The sequence below is a fragment of the Coccinella septempunctata genome, chromosome 3, assembly GCF_907165205.1.
Source record: "Coccinella septempunctata chromosome 3, icCocSept1.1, whole genome shotgun sequence".
NCBI classification, from domain to species: Eukaryota; Metazoa; Arthropoda; class Insecta; order Coleoptera; family Coccinellidae; genus Coccinella; species Coccinella septempunctata.
In genome coordinates, this window is record NC_058191.1 from 4,830,765 (window position 1) to 4,855,278 (window position 24,514).

General features: G+C 36.1%; 1 protein-coding gene across 1 annotated transcript in view; it reads left to right on the forward strand.

The window, feature by feature from the left end:
* The window catches only part of LOC123309835 (low-density lipoprotein receptor-related protein 4), an 81,426-nt gene that overhangs the window by 39,902 nt on the left and 17,010 nt on the right, over nucleotides 1-24,514 (forward strand). Inside the window, exons 12-20 of the mRNA XM_044893117.1 lie at nucleotides 2,660-3,447; nucleotides 5,303-5,453; nucleotides 5,513-5,674; nucleotides 5,731-5,946; nucleotides 8,950-9,233; nucleotides 10,355-10,651; nucleotides 14,592-15,869; nucleotides 21,930-22,182; nucleotides 23,257-23,648. Coding sequence (XP_044749052.1) covers nucleotides 2,660-3,447; nucleotides 5,303-5,453; nucleotides 5,513-5,674; nucleotides 5,731-5,946; nucleotides 8,950-9,233; nucleotides 10,355-10,651; nucleotides 14,592-15,869; nucleotides 21,930-22,182; nucleotides 23,257-23,648 — 3,821 coding nt within the window. The remainder of the gene's footprint in view (nucleotides 1-2,659; nucleotides 3,448-5,302; nucleotides 5,454-5,512; nucleotides 5,675-5,730; nucleotides 5,947-8,949; nucleotides 9,234-10,354; nucleotides 10,652-14,591; nucleotides 15,870-21,929; nucleotides 22,183-23,256; nucleotides 23,649-24,514) is intronic.

Sequence of the window (24,514 nt, forward strand, 5' to 3'; positions counted from 1 at the left end):
GGAACACAACAGGGGTAGGACGGAATAGGCAACTGTGGTCTTTCCGTGGCAACCTTGGGTGTACACGCCAAGCATTACCAGCGGAACGACTTCGAGACTTCTGTCGGTTGGTCTTGGTTCACCAGAGAGCCAGGCGACAGAAGTCTGCTGAAAAACGAAAAACGGGACACGACAGGGGTAGGATGGGATAGGTTACTGTGGTCTTTCCGTGGCAACCTTGGGTGTACACGCCAATCATTACCAGCGGAACGACTTCGAGACTTCTGTCGGTTGGTCTTGGTTCACCAGAGAGCCAGGCGACAGAAGTCTGCTGAAAAACGAAAACGGGACACGACAGGGGTAGGATGGGATAGGTTACTGTGGTCTTTCCGTGGCAACCTTGGGTGTACACGCCAATCATTACCAGCGGAACGACTTCGAGACTTCTGTCGGTTAGTCTTGGTTCACCAGAGAGCCAGGCGACAGAAGTCTGCTGAAAAACGAAAACGGGACACGACAGTGGTAGGATGGGATAGGCAACTGTGGTCTTTCCGTGGCAACCTTGGGTGTACACGCCAAGCATTACCAGCGGAACGACTTCGAGACTTCTGTCGGTTGGTCTTGGTTCACCAGAGAGCCAGGCGACAGAAGTCTGCTGAAAAACGAAAACGGGACACGACAGGGGTAGGATGGGATAGGTTACTGTGGTCTTTCCGTGGCAACCTTGGGTGTACACGCCAATCATTACCAGCGGAACGACTTCGAGACTTCTGTCGGTTGGTCTTGGTTCACCAGAGAGCCAGGCGACAGAAGTCTGCTGAAAAACGAAAACGGGACACGACAGGGGTAGGATGGGATAGGTTACTGTGGTCTTTCCGTGGCAACCTTGGGTGTACACGCCAATCATTACCAGCGGAACGACTTCGAGACTTCTGTCGGTTGGTCTTGGTTCACCAGAGAGCCAGGCGACAGAAGTCTGCTGAAAAACGAAAACGGGACACGACAGGGGTAGGATGGGATAGGTTACTGTGGTCTTTCCGTGGCAACCTTGGGTGTACACGCCAATCATTACCAGCGGAACGACTTCGAGACTTCTGTCGGTTGGTCTTGGTTCACCAGAGAACCAGGCGACAGAAGTCTGCGTTAAACAGGGGGATTCGTTAAACAGGGGGATTAACAATAAGGATTAACACAATTAAATGAATAAAAGAATGCAATTTTGAATCACGAAGTATGCGGTATCAAGAAAAGACTTACGGTTTGTTCCGGTACGGTCACATTACCACTTAGAGAAAAGAAAAGAGAACAGATCGTAGGACCTTTGAACTTAGAAAAATTAAAAGTGGAATGAAATACCTAATAAAGGATGAATGAAATGATGAATCTGTCAAACAATCGATAAAGAATAAAGAATCTAAATCAAGAATAAGAATGACTGTCGAACAGTGAATAAGGAATCAATAATAAAGAATTAATGACGTTCGTCTGGTGGTACGGCCCTATTTATCAACTTTCCAACATGTGGACGGTCATGTGATAAAAATCGCATCCAAAAATTCGGTATTCTCGAATATTCTCCCAGAAGAAATATTCTCGGTGGCGGTTATCTCCTTATAGGCAACAAAAATTGTCGTTATCTGCAATCCACGTTGTTTTTATATATGTTGAATTCGGTGTGTTTTTGTGGACGGAAAAACAACGCCAAATACAGAAAGACACTTTTTTTTTGGATCCTTACGGCGGATTAACGATGGCAATTATACGGAATTTGAATTTAATTTGTCAGGATCTGAAAAATATTTCTAAATTGAAACGGAATAACTATATTGAAATCGAAATCTCCATCAGACGGTGTTGCATTGCTTCAACTGGAAAATTCTGGGAAACGGACATTTAAAACGAGGCTTGATTTTTAAAACAATCAAGTATCGTTACAGTGTGTCTTTTTTTCTGAAAAAGGTGAAACTCATCTGAATAATTTTCCGAATCGGCTCGTTTTGAAAGATACAGGCTGTTGAAAAACCATAAAAAAATGTTATTTCCATTTCTATCTCACAAACGGTTTTATCGAATGAAAGGAATCTCGGAATACAATTTTACATTCAATTATGACCATTGCGTACCATAAAAATAACAAAAATTCAGAGAACCCAACTCTTTAAACTAAGTTGGACGCTATCTAATGAATATTTGAACGTTTTGTGAAATAAAAAATTAGGTATCTGTGAAGTTTGAAAAATTGGATACTCTGGCTGAATACAATTCTGTTTAAAAGATCCACAGATGTGTAGTGTCATACATTAAGTTTGTTATTATGAAGGGAATAGCTCATTATGAAAACTAAAAATGGCCATATCTTTTTATCAGGTCTGAATCGGAAAGAATAGTATAGGCGAAAGTGTGTCTTTTGAATCTGTTATCCTTCTTATTCGTTGGAGGTGTTAGATAATGGAAAAGAAATCTTCATGTGAAGGTCGAAACATATGTCGCGATATTAATAGAGAAAATTTGGAGCAGACATGAAGATTTCTTTTCCATTGTTTCTTTTGACCTCAAGAATCTACTTTTAAAATATTTGTACGTGTCAAAAACTCACTTGAAGAACCACTGTTAAAATATATGTACAAGTCGAAGACTCATCTTCTATTCCTGTATTTTTTCATATCAATATTATTTTCAGATGTCGTCAAAATTGGCTTAGAAGCTCCCGGAGGTTTGGCTATAGACTGGATACACGATCTTATATTTTGGACAGATGCTGGCTCTCAAAGAATTGAAGTTGCTAGTTTGGATGGTAGGAACAGGGCGATTTTAGCGGCAGACGACATGGATAAGCCGAGAGCTATAGCAGTCCATCCCGGAGAAGCCATGGTGTTCTGGGCAGATTGGGGACCGAATCCAAAAATCGAGAGTGCTGAAATGGACGGGAGAAACCGCAAGAAGATAATAACGGAGTCGATATTTTGGCCTAACGGACTGGCACTAGATTATACTACCGATCGTATTTATTGGGCAGACGCTAAGCATAACGTCATAGAATCCTCGTTTCTAGACGGTACAAATAGAAGGAAAGTTGTGAGCAAAGGTTTACCCCATCCTTTTGCCATCACCATATTCGAAGATATCATATATTGGACCGACTGGCACACCAAATCCATTTCGTCAGCCAGCAAATCTTCTGGAAAAGGACTAAGGACCATTCATTCCAAATTGAATTTTCCTATGGATATACATAGTTTTCATCCTCAAAGACAGCCCAAATACAAAAGCCGCTGCGATAAGAATAATGGTTGCTCCCATATGTGTCTTCCGAATAAGAAATCCTACAGCTGTGTCTGCCGTTTCGGACAAAAATTGGGACCTGATGGAAAGTCATGTGTGGAACCAGAGAAATTCATATTTTACGCTCGGAAAAAGAATCTGGTCATCAAGCATTTGGACGAAGATGCTTTACACGAACACGATATAGTAAGTGATGTACTGAAATGGTTGAAATTTATAAAGTCAATTTTATAATCAATTTTGGGGTGCCTTTAATTCGAAGCTACTTTGAGTTTTTTTTTCAGTGAGACTAAATAAAGCTTAATCGAAGGGACTTCGCAATTGATTATGAAACTGATTGTAAATTAGTCTATTCACTAGCGCCAGTTGCCCGTTTGAAACTCACCATATACTCCATTCACATTTATTTTAGCAGTCGGTTGGCCATGAAATAATTTTCTCAAGTTTTTGTAACTAGAACAGAGTAAGCTTGGCACTCATGACTTGTCGTTAATGTCATAACGCCGTTGCCATAACTAATATATATTTTTATAACGAAAATGCCGAAAGTGATTGAATGAAGAGACAGGGTTTCAGGAAGTGCTATTTAGAATTCAGGTCCGCTCATTCAAATAGATACACCTTGATATTCTAAAATACACAATACGTCAGACGGTAGTGAACATATTCAATGTAAGAGAATTTATATAACGTTTCATCTGAATCTAAACGACTTATATTTCAGTTGAATATTTCCACAATCACAAAGATTGTGAATGAAGAGGATGACAAAGAATTTCCTTCTAATGGGAGACCCAAAAAAGTTGTGGCATTTGGGAATTTTATGTTTGAGTGAATTAATGCGAAAAGTTTACAACAGGATTTTCGATGAATGTCATCGTAGAATAAGTTCCCGAAAATTGATTTTTCTATTTTTTATTTGACTTTTCCTATTCATTGTAAATGTCTTAAGGTACCAATAAATACCTAATTATAATCATTATATCAATGTATCAGCCACAAATACGCGCCAGTTGTCCTGTTAATTGTTTATTCAAGTGAAATTTTCGTTCAAAGGTGAAGTTCAACTTGACTTGAAACTTCCTTTAATTCCTTTCACTTCCATTGATGCAAGATGATTTTTGTTGAAGAATTTAACATTCTTGTAATTATCTGTTAATTCCTTCGGAAGATATCTACCCATTCCCAACCACTGCAACATATGCATTTCATCTTCGGGTTAATATTTTTGAAATCTACAACTGATGTAACGTATTCAAATTTTAGCCAAAGAAGATAACGAATATTAACACTCCTCAAGCTTGTGCATATTATGATATTATACTGATCTCTTGTATTTTCCATGCAAATAACTGGATTTGGTATGCCTTCAATAATTTTGTATAAACAATTATGTTCGTCGCATATTTTCCGAAGAGATTCGACATTAACAATAACAGAAACTTTTACCGTAGAACGGGCAACATAGCGTTGATTTAAAACCCAAAAATGTTTTGCAAGTTGCAAGCGTCATTACCCCACATTTTCGTACTATACAGAGGGAAATGTGTCAAATTTCCATGGCCAACCGAGTGCTAAAATAAAAGTGAATGGAGTTCTGAAAACTAATATAGACTCTGCATGTGCTAAAGGACTCAAGGACACAAAAAGGTCTGACGTCTGCATACTGGCAGATGCTATGTATGAAATGATTGAATCGGATCTCGTTTAATACTGGGTGGCCCTCCAGTACTACTCGATGATATCCAGTAGCGTCTGTCAGTATGATGGACTCTTAGTCCATCAATTCCAAACGTTTTTCCATCAGAGAAGAAACTGTATTGCTCTGACGAGGTTAAATTACACCGAAACCATGGTCAGCATCTGCTTTTCTTCGGTGGAGCCTTCTCCATTTAGTGGCCCTGACGATGGCAAATTGGCTAGCTCAGTTCAGAACGTGACACTTGTTGATATTCATATCAACGGGTGGTAGGCATGATCCGTCTCGTTATTATATTTTCAACGTAAAAATACAACTCAATATCTTTTTGCATTTTTTTAGGTACTACCAGTCGAAGGGTTGAAAGCTGTTTCTGGAATCGCTTGGGACTCAGTATTGAATATAATAATTTGGACTGACGTGGAGAAGAAGGCCATATACAAAGCGTTTTGGAACGGAAGCAGTCAAGAAACCATCGTAGAAACCAATCTTGGTAATGAACTGATCACCAAGATTCATTGATAATCACGATAAATTCCCTGATTATTTCAGAATCGCCTATTGGAATCGGATATGACTGGTTGACGAAGAAAATCTATTGGGTCGATGCGAGGATGAACAGGTTAGAAGTGGTAGACATTGAGGGTAACAATAGGTGTTTACTTGTTTGGGAAGACATAGACACTCCTCGTGACATCGTGGTCAATCCATATGGTGAGACATTAAAAGGTATATTATACTCTTATTCATCTAACATGACCATGTTGCAGATGGTTTTATGTATTGGACCACTTGGGGAGAAAAACCCAGAATAGAAAAGACTGGAATGGACGGATCAGCTCGCAGCGTGATAATCAGTGAAGATCTAATTTCTCCATCTGGGTTGTCTATAGATTTCGAAGCTAAAAAACTATATTGGGCTGATGGTATCGACAAATGTATATCCATGTCTAATTTCGATGGAACTAAGAGGAAAACAGTTATAGGTAAGATGTGTATATGACCTGGCATACATTAGAAACTTTCGAAGGGCATAATTTGAAATTGATGAAGATTGATAATGGTATAAAAATTTTATGATCATTTTATTTGTAACTACGGAGTGTGTCCCGAAATTAATACAACAAAATTTAACCACAAATTCTCGAAACAAAACTAGAAGACCCATATTTCTGCCAGGAGGCAGAAATTTCTCCCCTTAAATAGTCTTTTGTTTTCACCTCAGAATACGAAATCACTGATATTTGGTATTTTGGCGATGGATCCACTTTCGGGCGATGTTTTTGGAAACACTGAACATTAAACGCGTATTTTAATTCTTTTGAAATTGTTGAATTTTTTTTATGATTTTCGAGAGAAATTTAATGTGATTGAAGGCATTTCGAGATTCGTATGGAATTCTGCTTGTCAATCACATTTTCAGAGATTTTCCTAAGATCATGTCATGAAAAAATTACTAGCGATAAAAAAATCTCAATTATATGGGCTTTCTAAGGGATTAACAATTTTAGAAGAATTTAGAGGTTGTTCAGTGTGTAACGACGTTTCCTCGGGTATCTCGATCGCCAGCTATTCTTTAAAGGGGAAAATAGCAAACCTACCCTCGGAACACCAAGTTCCGTGTTATTTGTGTTAGCTATAATCAGTGAAAGTCAAAATCACAAATTTATTCGTTGACTCGCACTGAGAAACCAAACAGGCACTATTATAAATTCAGTCTAGTGAAAAAAAGCGCATGAGTTGTATAGAGTGTAGAAGCAGTTCACTTTACACAACTAAGGAGGTTTTCCTCGGAATTAAATACAAATAACATTGCAATGGTTTTGAATTCTCGAAGTGAATCGGACGGAAAGAAAAAAGGAGGATCCGATCTCAAACGCGCCACGGGTGTTACGGATTCGTTCGCCAGCCAGAACCAAGACACCCTTAAGGATCGAGTACACGGGGCGAGTTTACAAGCTACAAATCGACTTTTTCACAATCAGCTTTTGAACTAGCCCAGTGTACAGGGTGGGCAAAATTGGTGATACCTGAATTCCAACTTTTTCAACCTAACGAGATAGAGGAAAATGCATGGCACATTACGGTCGTCTTTTCTCGAGAAACTAATAATGCCATCAACTGCATTACTCTATCTTCTTCTGTTTTCGAGTTATAGGTCAAAATTAAAATTTCAACTTTGGTCATTATCTCCGTTTCTGTTTAAGCTAGGATGTTGAAATTAAGACGTTATACAGACACATTCTTGATAGCAATCCTCTGGCGTACTATGATTTTTTCCAACAGGTATATTTGCTGAGCTATAACATGAAGATGTATTTATTCTTATGAATACAGTACTTCAAAATGACTTAGGAAGACTCAAGGCGATGTATGTATATTTCTGAAACGGTAAAAAAATGACAATTTTTTCTTAGTCATTTTAAACTACTGTTTTCATGAGAAAAAACACAACTTTATGTTATAGCTCAGCAAATAAACCTGTAGGAAAAAATCATAGTACGCCACTGAATTGCTATCAAAAAAGTGTCTGTATAATGTCTTCATTTCAACATCCTAGCACAAACAGAAACGGAGATAATGACCAAAGTTGAAATCGCCCAAATTTGAATTGGCCTATAACTCAAAAACAAAAGAAGAAAGAGGAATGCAATTGATGGCATTATTAGTTTCTCAAAAAAAGACGACATGAATGGTACATTCATTTTTCTCTCTCATCTCAACATCTCGTTGGGTTAAAAAGTTGTAGTTCAGGTATCACCAATATTGCCCACCCTGTACACGGATCGAGTGTGTCTAGTACACTGGACTGGACTAGTTTACAAGCTGCTTGTGAAAAAGCCGGCTTGTACCTTGTAAACTCGCCCCGTGTACTTGACCCTTTAACGGGCAATAGAGTCGGGTCTCAGTCTCAAAAGTTTTCTGCTTCCAACGGGTTTGCACGCCGGCCAGAAATCCTACTTCCAGCGAAGAGAAACCCAAAAGGATAACGGGGAAGAGGGTGCACAATAGTTCACAACTCTGGTTTTTTCTTCCAACGGGTTTGCACACCGGCCAGAAATCGTACTCCTAGAAGTGGTAGAACTAAATAGCATAAGGAGTTGAAACTGAGATCCCCAGAAGTTGAACCTCAGCTTAAACGCTACGAACAAAAAAAAATTAGAAAAAGAAATAAAACCGGGCTTACAAGGCCTATCTTTACAAGTACTTTGTATATACTCGCACTCTATCATGTTCAACGGCCTAGACGTCAGACAGAATTCAGGAGTGAGTAGAATTAACTTCAGGAGTTGATTTGCTACTAATCACAGAGTCAAACACACACCACAGATTTAATCAGAAGTCCCCCCTGTGGGGGGACATCTCCTATTATCTCTGTCGGATAACCAAGAATAGTATCTACTTTATACAGGATGCATATGTTTAAAGGTTCACATTTGAAATTACGAAGCTTTGATGAAAACTAATCGAAATTCCGCATGTTTTTTGTGAATATCAGTGAAATTCATTCTTCAAAATTAAAGTGAAAAACATACAACGTGACTCCAATAAATTTCATTCTTCTAATGATGATCATATCGAATAGAAAATAAGCTTAAAGAACTCATGAACACTTCACACTTCAGAATATGAGTGAGGTCATATGATCTAAAATACAGTTAGAACTTTTGGGGAATCCAAAATTTGATAATTCATTGAGAATCCCATTTTACAAACTTAATTTCATAGGTACTTTCGATAAAACCAAATGTAACAAAAACATGAGAATTTTTCAGATTCCTCATCATCCTGAAAATTTGAAAAATATGAAATAAAAATTTCGAGATATTGTTAAAGGAAATAGGCATAAAAAAATTTCATAAATAGAAATTTTCGAATTTTATAAATCATTTGATAATCAGTGAAAATTAGGAACACAATCAAACGGTTAAGCAAGAACACAAAACGATATAAAAAAATCGTGGCAACAAATTCTTTCATTATTTCAGAAGGCTCCACCATGCCACACCCCTATGGATTGGACGTATTTGGTAAAAGTATATACTGGACCGATTGGGCTAATTCAACACTGGAAAGGGCGAATAAACTGGATGGTTCCAATAGAACTCTACTCGAGAAAAAAGTGACGAATATTATGCAAGTCAAGATTTTTCATCGGAATAGGCGAACGATAGCAACACCTTGTGACAAGGATAACGGAGGCTGTACACATTTGTGTCTGTTGAAACCGTTCGGATATTCGTGTGCTTGTCCTACAGGAATTAAATTGAAGGTAGGAAATTTTCGTTTAATACTTCATTTTCATTAGAGAATAGTTATGTCGAATGAACATTGAAACATTAATTTTTCACCATGAATTAATTTGAAATTTTAAACGTGTACCTACTTGAAGCTATACTTATCACTGGAGTGATAACGATTAGGTAGATGTTTCTTAATTTTGCGGGGTCCTTTCATGCGAAAAAAGGGATATTAAGTGTGGAGTAAAGTCATCGAATGATTTCATAAACCTGGAGTACATAACACCTCTACCCCAATCTTAATTCTGTCACATTTTACAGATTCTGAAAAGGGGTCAAACTGTCATCAGAAAGAATCTGGAATGATTTGTCAAAATAATATAAGTTCTTCCTCTAGAAGTCAACCTTGAATGAGAGCCGTTCGGTCTCTTCATTTGCATGAGTGAATTTCTTTAAAAAAAAATCAAAATTATTTTCAAAACAAATGTCCGAGATTTACACCTCAAAAACCCTTAAGATATTAGGAATACTTCTTCTGATGAAAATGATGTATTTTTTATGACATATCCTTATTATCTTTGAAACGTCACACTTTGAAATAACCATTTAAACCGTTTCCCTAAAAAATTATATTAAGTACTTAAAAATGAAAAATAAAAATGCGTATTTGAAATTTAAAGTGTTTCGTTTCTATTGCACAAGTTGGCAACATTGACTGAAATAGGCGTTGATAATAAAGGACAACAAATACACTATCTTGATGAGATAGACAAAGTCTGCGACGCACGAGGAAGGTCGTAAAATTTTATGGGATTTTTATGGCCGGTTGCTGTTGAAGCTCGCCATTGAGTACTCGCCTTATGATGGCTGTAAATCAACAGCTGTTATTCTATAAACTAGAAATGAAGCGATTTAAATTTTATACAACCTCATATTTGAAGAATGATTTTGAATAGTTTTCGCGGTGCATTTGAAAAATTCATGAATAAAACTCATAATTATTCAGTTTAAACTTGCGTATGCGGTGATAACTCAAATTGAGGAGAATTCCCCATTCTCAGAAAATCTTAACTTTTCGAAATAGTTTTTCAGGGGATGAATCAATTCATTATGGTTTTAATACTCAACTATCGATTTCACTTTTTTCTTACAGGAGGACGGTAAATCTTGTGCCAGTGGTCCCACCAATTACCTTATTCTTGCACACGGAACTGATATTCGACAAATCTCACTAGACGTACCTTATACAGCCGATGTTGTTCTACCATTCCCTCCGTTGAAAATGGCAGTTTCTGTTGATGTTGATCGCAGAACTGGCGAAATATACTGGACTGATACACAAGAGGCGGTTATCAAGAAGATAAAATCTGATGGGTCTGATCTGCAGATAATTATCATGCACGAGCTCATGAATCCTGATGGTATAGCAATTGATTCCACTGGCAGGAAGGTAAGTAGAAAATAAAAATAATTTTTATTCATTTTTCGTAAAATATCTCACCTCATTTGATATATCTGCGGCACATCAAAGAAGAAATATAAATAGTATCGATGGTCCTTAAATCTACAAGGTGGAAAACATTCGATTTCTACTGAGGGGATCTCAAGAACTATAGCAGCTAGATAAAAAAGTATTACATAATCTCGAGCTATTCTTTTCCTGAGTTATCTAAAAATCTGATGACAGAACCGGCCTATTATTTCTAGATTTTGAGCTGTTGACCAAAATTTAGAAAATGATTATTACATTCTACAACAATAAGAATTAATTCAGATGCATTTCAACAAGTGCTACGATCCGAATTGAACTTGCCATCGTCAGGGCCCTAAATGTAGCAGATGCTGACCATCGGCGTACTGAATTAGGGAAAATATGGGACATATGCCAGAGACAACAGAGGTTGTCTCTGGACATATGCTATTGTCTTCGTCTGGGTTTCTTTCTGGAGGGGATTGAATCGGATATCGCTTCATACTGGGTGGCGCTCTGTGTAACTGGATAGTACCAAAGAGAAAGGTTAATCTTTGATAGTACTCAGTTGCGCGCTGTGTTACTGGATAGTACTCAGTAGCGCTTGCCAGTTTTGAATAACGGACCATCAATTACAAACGTTCCCCATCGGAGAAGAAGCTATGTTGCTCTGAGGGGGTCAAATGAGACCAAAACCATGGTCAGGATATGCTCTTCTTCGATGGAGCGTACTCCATTTAGGGCCCTGACGATGGCAAATTGGCTAGTTCAATCCTGGTCGTAACACTTGTTATTATTCATATCAGATGGTATGCATCTGGATTAATTCTTATTATTGTATTCATTGCCTGACTGTTTAGGCGTGATCCCTTTCATGATTACATTTTACATGCACTTTCTTACGAGTAATTCGATTAAGAATTTATTGAATATTTCGATCCAGCCATTTTCAAGATATGACAGAGATTTCTGATTTTTGAAATGCTAATGTAAAGAATGAATCATATGTAACTATTCACCTAAATATTTCATGAGAAAAAAATATGGACTTTTTCCTGCTTTCCATTTCACTTATTGTTGAATAATAAGACAATATAATATAAGTAGGTATAGGCGTGATATATGCATTTTTTTCGTGGACTCGTACTCTGTGATCGGCATTACCGATTTTTGAATTATTTTTCCTATGCTATTTCTTCCCGAGTAAAAATATTTTATCAGATATTATAAGAAGAAAAATTGGATTGAATAACCATTTACGAAATGACTAATGAATTATTTATTATGTGATAAACAATTCAGTGATAATGTTTTATTGGTAGTTAAGTATAATAATAAGGCACAGTCAAAAGTCTTGTTCGAATTGTGAACCATCTTTAGCTAAGCACGTCATACATATATTTCTCACAATACAAATGGCGTTGTCAATGTGAATTCTAGTGACTTCTGTTATGGCGTTTTCCGAAAAACAGTATTTCAGTGTAGAACGCAAATGAAAATATATTTCGAATAATTACGCTACGAAAAATGAAAAGAAAAACAAAATTTAAAAGTAATAATATGGAATAATCTATAACAATAATTAATATTTAAAAATTAATAAGCATGTAACGATGGGCCTCGTGATGGAACAAACTTAAAACAGAGATTCGTGGACAGTGCCGGTTCTAGAAGTTATTTTGGAGGAGGGGCATTATTTAATATTTGAAATTCTGTGAGGTGTTTGTTTATACAGGGGGTCCGCGCCATGAAGCTGAGCTCGATTACTCTAATTCTATTAACTTTATAGAAAAGAGTTTGAAATAACACTTTCCTCTTTTTAAGTAGAGTATCTCTTAAAATTATCAAGAACTATACAAAGTGTTTCGTTTCTTCTGCACAGCTGCCAACTTCGTTATTTTAAATGGAACACCCAATATATTTTCACATTTTTCAATTCCTTGTCAAATTTTAATATGAGTTTGATAACAAAAGTATGTCTGAATTCTCAACGGTTTTCGAGAAATTTGACTTTTTATTATTATTTTGACAGCTTAGGTACTTACATAAAGGACTATAGCTCCGTCCCTATTCTATGAAATTGATTTAAATCTGGACTGTGTCTAGTCAATAAACGATACACTGAAAATTTTCTTTGAATATAACCATATTATATACAGGGTCTACGAAAACGTAGATCCATTATGAAAACAGAAATTCATCAAAATCTTAATTTTTATAAACAACCACATTTATTCTTCTGTTCATTATTTAAAAATTTTGTTCGCTTTTAGTTGTTTCGAATGATGAAAAGAAAATATGGGTTATCATTAAAAAAAAATAAGATTTTGATGAATTTCTGTTTTGATAATGGATCTACGTTTTCGTGGTTATTTACAAAGAACATTTTAAGTGTTTCATTTATTGACTAGACACATTCCAAATATGAATCAATTACATAGAATGGGGACGGAGCTATAGTCCTTTATGTTAGTACATATCTCAAACTGTCAAAATATTAATAAAAAGTCAAATTTCTCGAACACCCTTGAGAATTCAGATATAGTTGTGTTATCAAACTCATATTCAAATTTAACAAGGAATTCAAAACTGTAAAAATATTTAGGATGTTCCATTTAAAATAACGAAGTTGATAGCTCTGCAGAAGAAACGAAACACTTTGTATAGTTCTAAATAATTTTAGGAGATGCTCTACTTAAAAAGAGGAAAAAAAGTTTTATTTTAAACATTTTAATTAGTTAATAGAATTAGAGTAATCAACTGCCGCCCCATGACGCGGACACCCTGTAGATATAAATAGGTATATCTTCATATTTGTTATATAAGCTTTATGTTCGAAACAAAATTGTTTTGAAACTTCTTACTTGAAGACGGAAATCATATAGGTAACATATCATATTATCCTGACTCTCCGTAGGTACCGAAGTTACCCTCAGAAACTCTGTGTGCCTGTAAGAGTTCGGAGAACCAGTTGTTTTCTGTGTAAGCTTTCTTTCTGCGTCCTTACGCCACCCCAGGCACGGCACTGTTAATTTTAAAAAACCATTTTTTGAGCTCGGTGTCTCCCAGAAAAATCATTGTAGTTCTGAAAGTGTTACATCTGAAGAGAAACTCTTCCGGTACTAAATCTCGAAATTTCATCTACATAGGTACAACTGTTCGATCTTGACAATTTTTGAACTGACCCCATCTTAATGGGAATTTCTCGACACGCGTTTATCCCGAAAAAATCATTGTAGATCCAAATGTGCTACATATTATAAAAGAGCAGATTTTCTAGTAATGTCTCGAAATTTTATCCACCACAGTGCAACCGTTCGATCTTGACAATTTTTGAAGCGATCAAATAAATTTTTCAAAAGTTAGCTTTCGACATGCTTATCTCTAAGAAAAATCATTTTTTCTGTATTCTTCCTGCAGATCTCTAGTTATGGTTAAGTAACTATTTCTGTGTTGAAATAATAAAATTGGCAAAGTTTTTTAATAATTTTTTGGCTACTGTGAATCGGAATAATTTTAGTAAAACAATGATGTTATTTTTGAACCTATAGAGCAGGGTTTCTTAACCAGTGGTCCATGGACCCCTAAGGGGTCCATTTAACAAAAGTCGGGGGTCCATGACCATTCTGTCTCAACATTAAGTTCGAAACTGATGTATATTAACTACAATCGTAAATAATAAAATCTGGCAAAATCCAAATCTCGTTCTTTTTATTTTTTCAGAAAGGGTCCGTGAGCTCTGCGAAATATTGAAAGGGGTCCATAGCTAGGAAAAGGTTAAGAAACCCTGCTATAGAGATAGGTTGTTTATATGAAATATCTAATTCAGAAGGATTTTCATAGGGATAGAATGTTGATTCATTCTTAATGGTGAATTTAACAGTTTAACATATTTACGAAAATCGTTTTTTTTTTTCAGATTTATTGGACTGATAGGGGAAGGAGTAGTATCGAAGTGTGCGAACTAGATGGCTCCAACAGAAAGGTCCTATTTTCCACTCACAACGGAAATCCTAGGGCCATAGCCTTGCACTATCACCACGGCCTAATTTTCTGGTCTGATTGGGGAAGCAAACCTAAGATTGAAGTTGCAAATATGGACGGTCAAAATAGGAAAGTGATAATCGACACAAATTTAGAATGGCCGAACGGTTTAGCAATCGATAGGCCGACTAATAAATTATACTGGAATGATGCGAAGAAAAATAAGATTGAATCTTGCAGCTTCAACGGTCAAAACAGAAAAATTATTCTGCAAAGTTTACCCCATCCCTATGGCTTAGTTATTGTTGGCAATCATATGTATTGGACGGACTGGAAAACTCAAGCTTTACACAGAGCGGAAAAGTTTAAGGGCTCTGATAGCAAGATAATTCGAAGAAATTTAACAGGTCTGATGGACGTGAGAGCAGTGCAAACGGACAACATTGCAGAGAACGCCTGCGGTACCAACAACGGAGGATGTTCACATCTTTGTCTGCGCAACCCAACATCCTACACTTGTGCATGTCCTACGGGAATATTGCTCAAGAAAAACAGTACTAAGATATGTGAGAACTCACCGTCGACATTCATTCTGGTATCGACGAGATTCGCCATCAGTAGAATAAGTTTAGATACCGCGGATGCATGGGATTACACTTTACCGATCAAGAATCTGAACGAAGCATACGACTTGGACTTCCATTGGACGCATAAAAAAATCTACTACAACGATTTAGAAAAGAAGACCATCCGAAGTATCAATATGAACGATTTGTCCGATGTGAAAGATGTGATTAAAACAGCCACTAACGGTATAACTGTTGATTGGATTGCCGATAACATTTACTGGACTAACAGCGAGAAGAAAACGATCGAAGTGGCCAGGCTGGATGGTTCTTATAGCAAAACCGTGATTGGGGGAAATCTGCAAGACCCACACTCTGTGGCAGTGTTTCCTAGAAAAGGCTTCTTGTATTGGACTGATTGGAAAGAGCCGAAAATTGAGAGATCTTATTTGGACGGGTCGTCACGTCTCGTGTTGATTAATGAAGACATAAGTTTTCCTCTGGGTCTAACCATCGATTTCGGCAGCAAAAGATTGTACTGGATTGAGGCCAAATCGAATGAGGATCGAATAGAAACGGCAAATTTGCATGGACAAAACAGGATTAGTCTGGATATAAAACAAACTCTTCCATATGCTCTTGCACAGGTAGGTTATATTTGAATAATATTTTCTGTTTAACCCTATTATACAGGATGTGGCGTAATGAATGGATAATATGGTGCCTGCGGGTAGAGGTCCTTAGGGCGGTTCAGAAAAATATATTTTATGTTTAGTAAAAGTCCCTTGTTTTTCGAGATATTAGAGATTTTCGAAAATTCAAGAAAATCACACCCTTCGCCACTCGTTTTGCAGGCAAGACTCCAAATGAAGGAATTTTTTCAAACTGTAATTTGGATAGTATTCCTGGATAGATGCGCTATCGAATGTAACTTATTATTTTTGGGGCGCATGAATAGTTTTTCATAAAAAAAATCTAACTCAGATTTTCCGTTTTGCTTTTTTTTTTCCAAAGTTCAACCCAGCGTGGTGTAAAAAATAATATGGTTACCTGAGTGCCAAAGCAAGAGGAAACATGCATGTTTCACTGAGATTCTGAAATGGTATAACTCACTCTATTTCCAGCATTAAATACAAAATAAATCTCTATTACAATGAGTCAAGGCAGAGTTTGATGTAAGCCTTTTTCTTCAATGAAATTAGACTTGCAAGTAGAATAAAGCAGTTATTCATAAGAAGTTGTGAAGCATCTACATAGTAGAGCTCCTGATGCCCACTTTGAACATTTTTTGCAAAACTCAATTCAATTAAACGATATTTCAAAATTGGTTTTTTTCTCTCGTATTCTTTCATTATTAAGCCCTATAAAGTTAATAGTTTTTAAGCTAATTTCAAGTAACGAAGTGAATTTTAACACCTTTGTTATTAAGAAAAAAAGCTAAAAATTAATTTCTATTACATTGATTCAATACGTTTGTTACAAAAATGCTGAAATTTAATTCATAACTTGAAAATATTGATTTCACAACGTTGGGGTTCAATAATAAAAGAAAACGAGAAAAAATAACAATTTTAAATTATCGTTTCATTGAATGAAGTTTACAAATGATGTTTAAATTGGCCACCATGAGTTCTGATACATGCTCTATAGTCTACACTTTCTAATGAATCATACCCATACAGCACATGACGTCCAATGGACGTCCATTTTATATCCAAATGAAGTACAAACGTCCACGGACCTTATATGGAAGTCCAATGGATGTACATTTCTGGACATTTACTGTACGTTCAAAAATGGACGTTCTATGGATGTCCATTGTACTTTAAATAAGGGATGTTGGACCAACATCCATATACGTCCCTTATTGGACATCCTCTGGATATACAAATCTGGATCTTAATTGTACAATCAGAAATTGTACGTTAGTGTACGTCCATTCAACGTACAATTTTGGATCAACGTGAATTATCCATGATTGTACATCTTTTGGATGTTCGGATCTGGATACAAATATGTACATCCAGAAATTGTACTTTTCTGTATGACAACTGGATGTATCAGTTTCTACTATCTATAATTATTCATTTCTGAACATTCGTAGGATGTACATTTCTGGACATTCACTGTACGTTCAAAAATGGACGTTTTATGGATGTCCATTGTACTTTAAATAAGGGATGTTGGACAAACATCCATATACGTCCCTTATTGGACATCCTATGGATATACAAATTTGGATCTTAATTGTACTATCAGAAATTGTACGTTAGTGTACGTCCATTCAACGTACAATTTTGGATCAACGTGAATTATCCATGATTGTACATCTTTTGGATGTTCGGATCTGGATACAAATATGTACATCCAGAAATTGTACTTTTCTGTATGACAACTGGATGTATCAGTTTCTACTATCTATAATTATTCATTTCTGAACATTCGTAGGATGTACATTTCTGGACATTAACTGTACTTTCAAAAATGGACGTTTTATGGATGTCCATTGTACTTTAGATAAGGGATGTTGGAAATAACAGGAATGTGCATGCAAGGATATACCCTTGTATTGCTGCCATGTCGGTCTCGGCTCTTATTGAGAGTAGGTACATACTGACTGTGTTGAAACCCAGATGTTCCGCCCTCTCATAATTATTCCTTTTTTTACTCTGGAACTTTGGTCCCAAAGACCGAAACATTTATTTTTTGAGTTTCATTTCAGTAACACACAGCGAAATATTGAATCAGAACAGAATATCTAACAGAACCTCATTAATCGGTAATCAGTGGATTTTGAAGTGGACTCGACATATTTTGTAAATTTGTGAATATTTTGGCTTTAGCTTGTTGAACTACATTTGAGGTATAGTGTCTAGTTCTAGTTCCAGTGTGTGGTGCATATATTTGATAGAAACGAGGTGAGTCAAATTTTTTATTCTTGAGGGAAGTGACAAATTTACGTGTAGAGAGAAAAATATAATCTAATGGGTAGAAATGTTGAAGGAATTGAATGTTGAATGCTTATACGAATCACGAATGTTCATCTCTGTTTCATGTTAATTTGATGATTTCATTAGTTATAATTATATTCATACTATCATAAAAAATATATTTTTGTTTTTTCACAACCATGAATATCTATTATTTGGTAGGGGGGCAACAATATAAGAATATGAAACGGAATTACGAGAAAACATCCAGAAATTCAATTTTCAATAGATATTATCACCATTCTATTATAATTATAGTATGGTGATGTACTATATGATATGACAACAGCAAAATTTCAATGAAATAAATTTACAGAAACGGCCATACACTCCAGTAAAGGGGACAGGAAGGAGATAGAAGAGGCTATTTCTAAATGGGTTCGAGGAGCCAACGATAGAAAATATATCATAAGTGTTTCCTGTTCAGTGTATATATACCTATATATCTGCTTCTTTGATATTCAGTTTTTTATAGTTTAGTTTTTTTTTGCTTAGGGACAGTAGTCCAATGTACAAATTATACTTGTTATTTATTTTATTTTAATTTTTCACATAAAGATGTGGAACATTTCCAGGCATTTCATTTTTCAATAATCCCAATCTCCTTATAATTATCAATAAATATATGTATTGATAGGTGGGATTTTGAAATACCCTTTTCGAATCAAACTTAAAAAATGCTAACCCCAATAAAATGGGCATTTGAGACTCCCAAATAACTTCCACTTATGTACAATGAATGGTCCAGAAAATGTCCGAACCTCACTGGATTCAACATCCTATGGACGTACATACAGGATGTACAATGGACGAACATACAGGTATGTCCATAGGATGTTAAATCCAGTGAGGTTCGGGTGTACAATGGACGTACCTGTATGTTCGTCCATTGTACATCCTGTATGTACGTCCAATGTACATCCTATATGTACGTCCACTGGACATTCCGTATGTACGTCCATTGTATATCTTGTATGTACGTCCAATGTATATCCTGTATGTACGTCCAATGTACATCCTGTATGTACGTCCAATGTACATCCTGTATGTACGTCCAATGTACATCCTGTCTGTACATCCATTGTACATCCTATATGTACGTCCATAGGATGTTAAATCCAGTGAGGGTCGGACGTTTTCTGGACCAAACATTGTACATAACTGGACGTACAATGGATGTCCGTCATGTCCATTTTGTACGTCCAATGGACATTCAATGGATATACATGTGCTGTATGGGTAGCTTTATGCTTTATTGCATATCAACAATTTTAAAATGAGTATCGTTTCATTGAATTAAATTTCACAAAACATGCTCTAAGAGGCCACCATGAGCTTCAGTACGTGCTCTATACCATCTTATAGAAGATTGCTCTATTCTGCTTGCATTTCTCATTTTAGCTGCTGAAAATTTTAGAAACAGTGTTTACATTAAACTAGGCCTCAACTGATTGCAATAGGAATTTATCTTGTATTATATGCTGAAAATACAGAGAGTTATACCATTTCGGAATCTCAATGAAACGGGCATGTTTTTCTTGCATTGGCTATCAGTTACCCATATTATTTTTTTACAACGCGCTAGGTTGAACTTATGGAAGAAAAATAAGCAAAACGGAAAATTTGAGTTAGATCTTTTTTTCATGAAGAACTATTCATGCGCCTCAAAAATAATGAATTACATTCGATAGATCTTCTATCCAGGAATACTATCCAAAAAACAGTTTGAAAAAATTCCTTCATTTGGAGTCTTGCTTGCAAAACGAGTGGCGAAGGGTGTAATTCTGTGGAATTTTCGAAAATCTCCAATATCTCAAAAACCAAGGCACTTTTACTGAACGTAAAATATATTTTTCTGAACCGCCATAGAGTCCTCTACCCGTAGGTTCCATATTATCCACACTCTGTATGTATGTACTCGGCATTTCTGAAAAAGTACTGTTCCAAATATTTTACTACATCTTGGTTTTTGTTCGAGATATTTTTCGTATATCTACTTCATCTTTTGATACAAGTCTGAATTTGTCTGCCTATCTAACGCATGTTTTATCAACAATCTCCAACAGCTCTATGGATCATAAGAACCCTTTTTTTATAATAAAATGATATTCTAAAGAACACTACTTTTCTCTTACGAATATCTTAGTAGTAGATTCTTGAGGTCAAAAGAAACACTTTTTTTCTTTACCATTTTTTCCGATTCGGATCGGTTTGAAAGATACAGGCTGTTAAAAAACCATAAAAAACAAAACAAACGGTTTATGTTGAATAATTAAAAAGTATCTGTGAAATTTGATGAATTGGGTACTTTGGCTGAATACAGCTCTATTTGAAAGATCCACAGATGTGTAGTGTCATAGATTTAGCTAGTTATTCTGCAGGCAATTTTGTTTTTTCAGGGGTGGCACAGCTCATTATGAAAACTTAAAATGGCTATATCTTTTTATCAGGGACGAATCGGAAAACATGGTATAGGAAAAAAGTGTTTCTTTTGATCTCAAGAATCTAGTGTTGGAATATTTTTACGAGTCAAAGACTCACCCTGTATAGACTATGAAGAAGATGATGATAGTTGACAACTATTGTTTTTTTTATTACTATTATTCACGCTTCTGTAATTATACAGAGGGACACTAATGTCAACAGGTTAAATGAATTCAATAATACACTTTGGTAGCATGGAAAACATGCAAGAGACCACATTGGCGTGAATTTGTGCAATGACGCGTCCTGAAATAGCAAGAAGAATTAAATATAACTTGAACGAGACATTCAAACACCTGAGCAATTGCTATAAACTTGGAAAAATGTTTCGTATTTGATACCACAATACGTTGTTCAAGTAACTTCGAATCAGCCCCTTTTTCCAACATTTTCAGTATGACGATAGCGTAATCTATGACTACTTCGTCACCTCTAGCGACCAACTGAGAAAACTACATCAGCAGTAGTAGTACCACAAGCTCCACGACAAGCGCACAACTCGACAGTATTCCCCTTTTTCCCTACATTACCTCGATTAGGTGAAAATTGGTCACTCAGTTGATAGGTTTCCGCTGTATGAACATCTTGCTGATACGAAACTGTCGAGTGTAATTGCCGACAACGCCTTGTCGAATCCGTCATCGATAAGTTGTCGATTGATCGTGGTACCACTCCTGTTTTTTCTCACCTTAATTAAGAAGATAAATCCAATGCGAAAATAAAAGGGATGGGGACTTTTGACTCCTAGTAGATAAGAATGGCAATATTTCTAGTTTCATGGCCCAATTCAACCCTTTCTTAGATATTACCATTGAGTGCTCAATACTCAATCTCATATATAGGTACCTACTCAATGATATTTCTTCTCAAATTTTTTTCATAAAATAAAAAAAAATAGTCAATTAGTGCTAGGAGATAGGTACTCTAAATTTGTACCAATTTTTCCAAATTATGCATAAGGGCTGGAAGGCGTATGGAAAAATATTCTTCAATTAGTTTTTTGAAATCTGCAAGACTCAGAACCAGACTGTTGAAGTTTCACTGTATGGGCATTTTCGCGGAAATCATTAGAGCTAACACGATGAAATGAAATACAAAAATCGAGTTATATTTGACAATACACTTTTCGCTCTTAATTCTGATTAGTGTTGTGAGTTAATGCTGCTGAAATTGAAAATTACCAGAATACTTTTCAAAGAAGATACCTTTAAAATATCAATCAATTTTTGCCAGCTGGGTTCTCATATCTACTGGACCGACTGGAAAAACAAAAGTGTTTATCGAGCAGATAAGACGTCGGGTAAAGAGCAAACGATCTTAAGACCTGATTTGGATGCTGCCATGGGAATCACCATCGTTTCGGAAACGAAGCAACAAGGATGGAATCCCTGCGCTATCAATAATGGTGGATGTGAATACCTATGTTTCTACACAAATAAGAACTACACCTGTGGATGTCCTGATGATAAGCCAAACTGCAAAAAAGGTGAGTAATAAGCTAACTTATGGGGTAGTAGTTTGGAACATAAATACATGGAATGGACATTGACTTGTTATGAATGTATTTGTTTATAACAACATTCCATGCTTCTTCGTCTAAGGCAGTGAAGAAAAAAAAATTATATAGCTCCTACCTTTACGTATGGAAAATTGATGTGACAATGACGTCAGATTCAATTGTGATTGGCGACACTAAGCAACTATCTCACTCCAGTCTTTGGACAACAACAAATATTTATTTTCCATTCCTTCCATCTATGTTCCAGGGGTAGTAGTCGTAGTAGTAGTAGTAGTATCTTTCATACTTCATTCATATTTCGTAGAACTCATAACTAATGAAACCAATAGATATAAATTTATTCGCTCGAAAAAAACCAGACCAAGACACTCAACTGTCAATGAAATCGGAACTGAGTGCTTCCTATTCTACTAACAGTAGAAGGAGGACACTAGCAAATTAGGAAAAAAACGGCGGTTCACCACTGAGTACTTTCTGTGTCCCCCCCCCGGGTTTTCACACCAGCAGAAAATCATACTAACAGTAGAAAAAGGACACTAGCAAATTAGGAAAAAAACGGCGGTTCACCCCTGAGTTCTTTCTCTGCTCCGCCCGGGTTTTCACACCAGCAAAAAACTAGAAAAAAAACTTACAACTGGAAATGGTGTAGAAAACAAAAACTCGGTTATGTCCCAATTCGGGATGTTTTTTACGGTGCTACATTGTTTTTAAGAATTGAAAAGGGAATAAAAACGGTACGGAATGTTTACAGAACGACCAAATTTTCAAGTTAATCAGACTTTTTCAAATTTGTAAAAATTATGCCGAGAAATTGCGTTGCATAGATGATAAATCAAGTTAATAAATGAGTGTTAACGAAAAACAATCCATTTGTTCATAACATAGGAAATTCTACTCACCTTGGAACTTATTATTTATTACTTATATTTTAAAAGAAGTTTCAGAGGGCGCAACAATTAGGTCAGGGTGAGAAACTAATTGTTGTTTGGGTATTTAGTGGTGGTTTGCACCCTGTGTAGATATAAAAAATTATATTTTCAGAGCCAGCCGAACGGGTTCCCGAAAAATGTCCAAAGGAAAAATTCAACTGTGGGAACGACTACGACAACGATGATGACTCTGAGCCTAATTACTACGACCCCTACAATGGCAAATTTGACGACGTCGTGGAACGCTTCGGCTCCAGGCACACACAGGCCTACTATATCATCTCCTTCCTCTTGCTGGCTTGCGTCCTTCTGATGACCATCATATTGGTGGCGGTCATTTTGTTCATGCGGGCAAAGCACCGCTGCGGTTACGGACATGGGAGTAGTTTTGCTAATCCGAATTATTACTCTCCAAACAATGATTCTGTCGCAACGAATTCTACTAATGGGAACTTGGACAAGAGACAATTCATTTGGAAACGACTGAAATATGACAAATCTCAGGTAAGATCAACTATTTTCCGGGCTGATTCTTCTTCTTCTTTCTTTTAGTGCCTATTCGTTTCGAATATTGGCGACCATGCTGGCTATGATAGCCTTGTTGCCTGCAGCTTTAAACAGTTCTTTAGTTGCTTTTGCATTCCATGTCCTCAGGGGACTGATTAAATTATTGTAAACCAATAATTTTGCTTATATAGGGTGTCCTAAATTCGTTGTCCAAAGGGGAGGATCTCGGAAAATAGATGAGCTGGAGCAAAACAGACGACACCTTTCCGAGCCCTTTATCAGAGAAACAAACAGTGATGAAACCCGTAGGCTCCCACGATCTTTCGTTTTTGAATTATTAGAAAAAATCTAGATTTTGACGATTTAGAAAAATTCCCATAACTTTTTTGTGTTTAGTAACAGATCTGAAACATGACTCGTTTAGAGACACATTTTTACGTATAGAATCCACTAACAATCTTAAAAAAAATTTCTCTTCTATAAATATTAATAATCAATATATAATTTATATAATCGTTAATAATATTGTAACGTTTTCCTCACTCAGTTAAAACGTCCAACTGATTAAGACTATTTATTTACATTTATACTAACACAAATAACTAAGAAACAAACTAAACTGCTCCACATGAGTTAGGGATATTGACTTATATTGCAAAAAAATATAGTTAAAATAAGATTTTTGTGATTAAGAAAAATCGAGAAAAATAACGATATTTTATTCCCAGAGAATTCAAGCATTTTAAGACTATCAATACAATGTATGGCCTTCACGGGCATCAATAACAGCTTGACATCTTCTTTGCATTGCACATGAACATTTCTTGAAGAATTTGGTTCCATAAACGGGGCAGAAGCTCTCT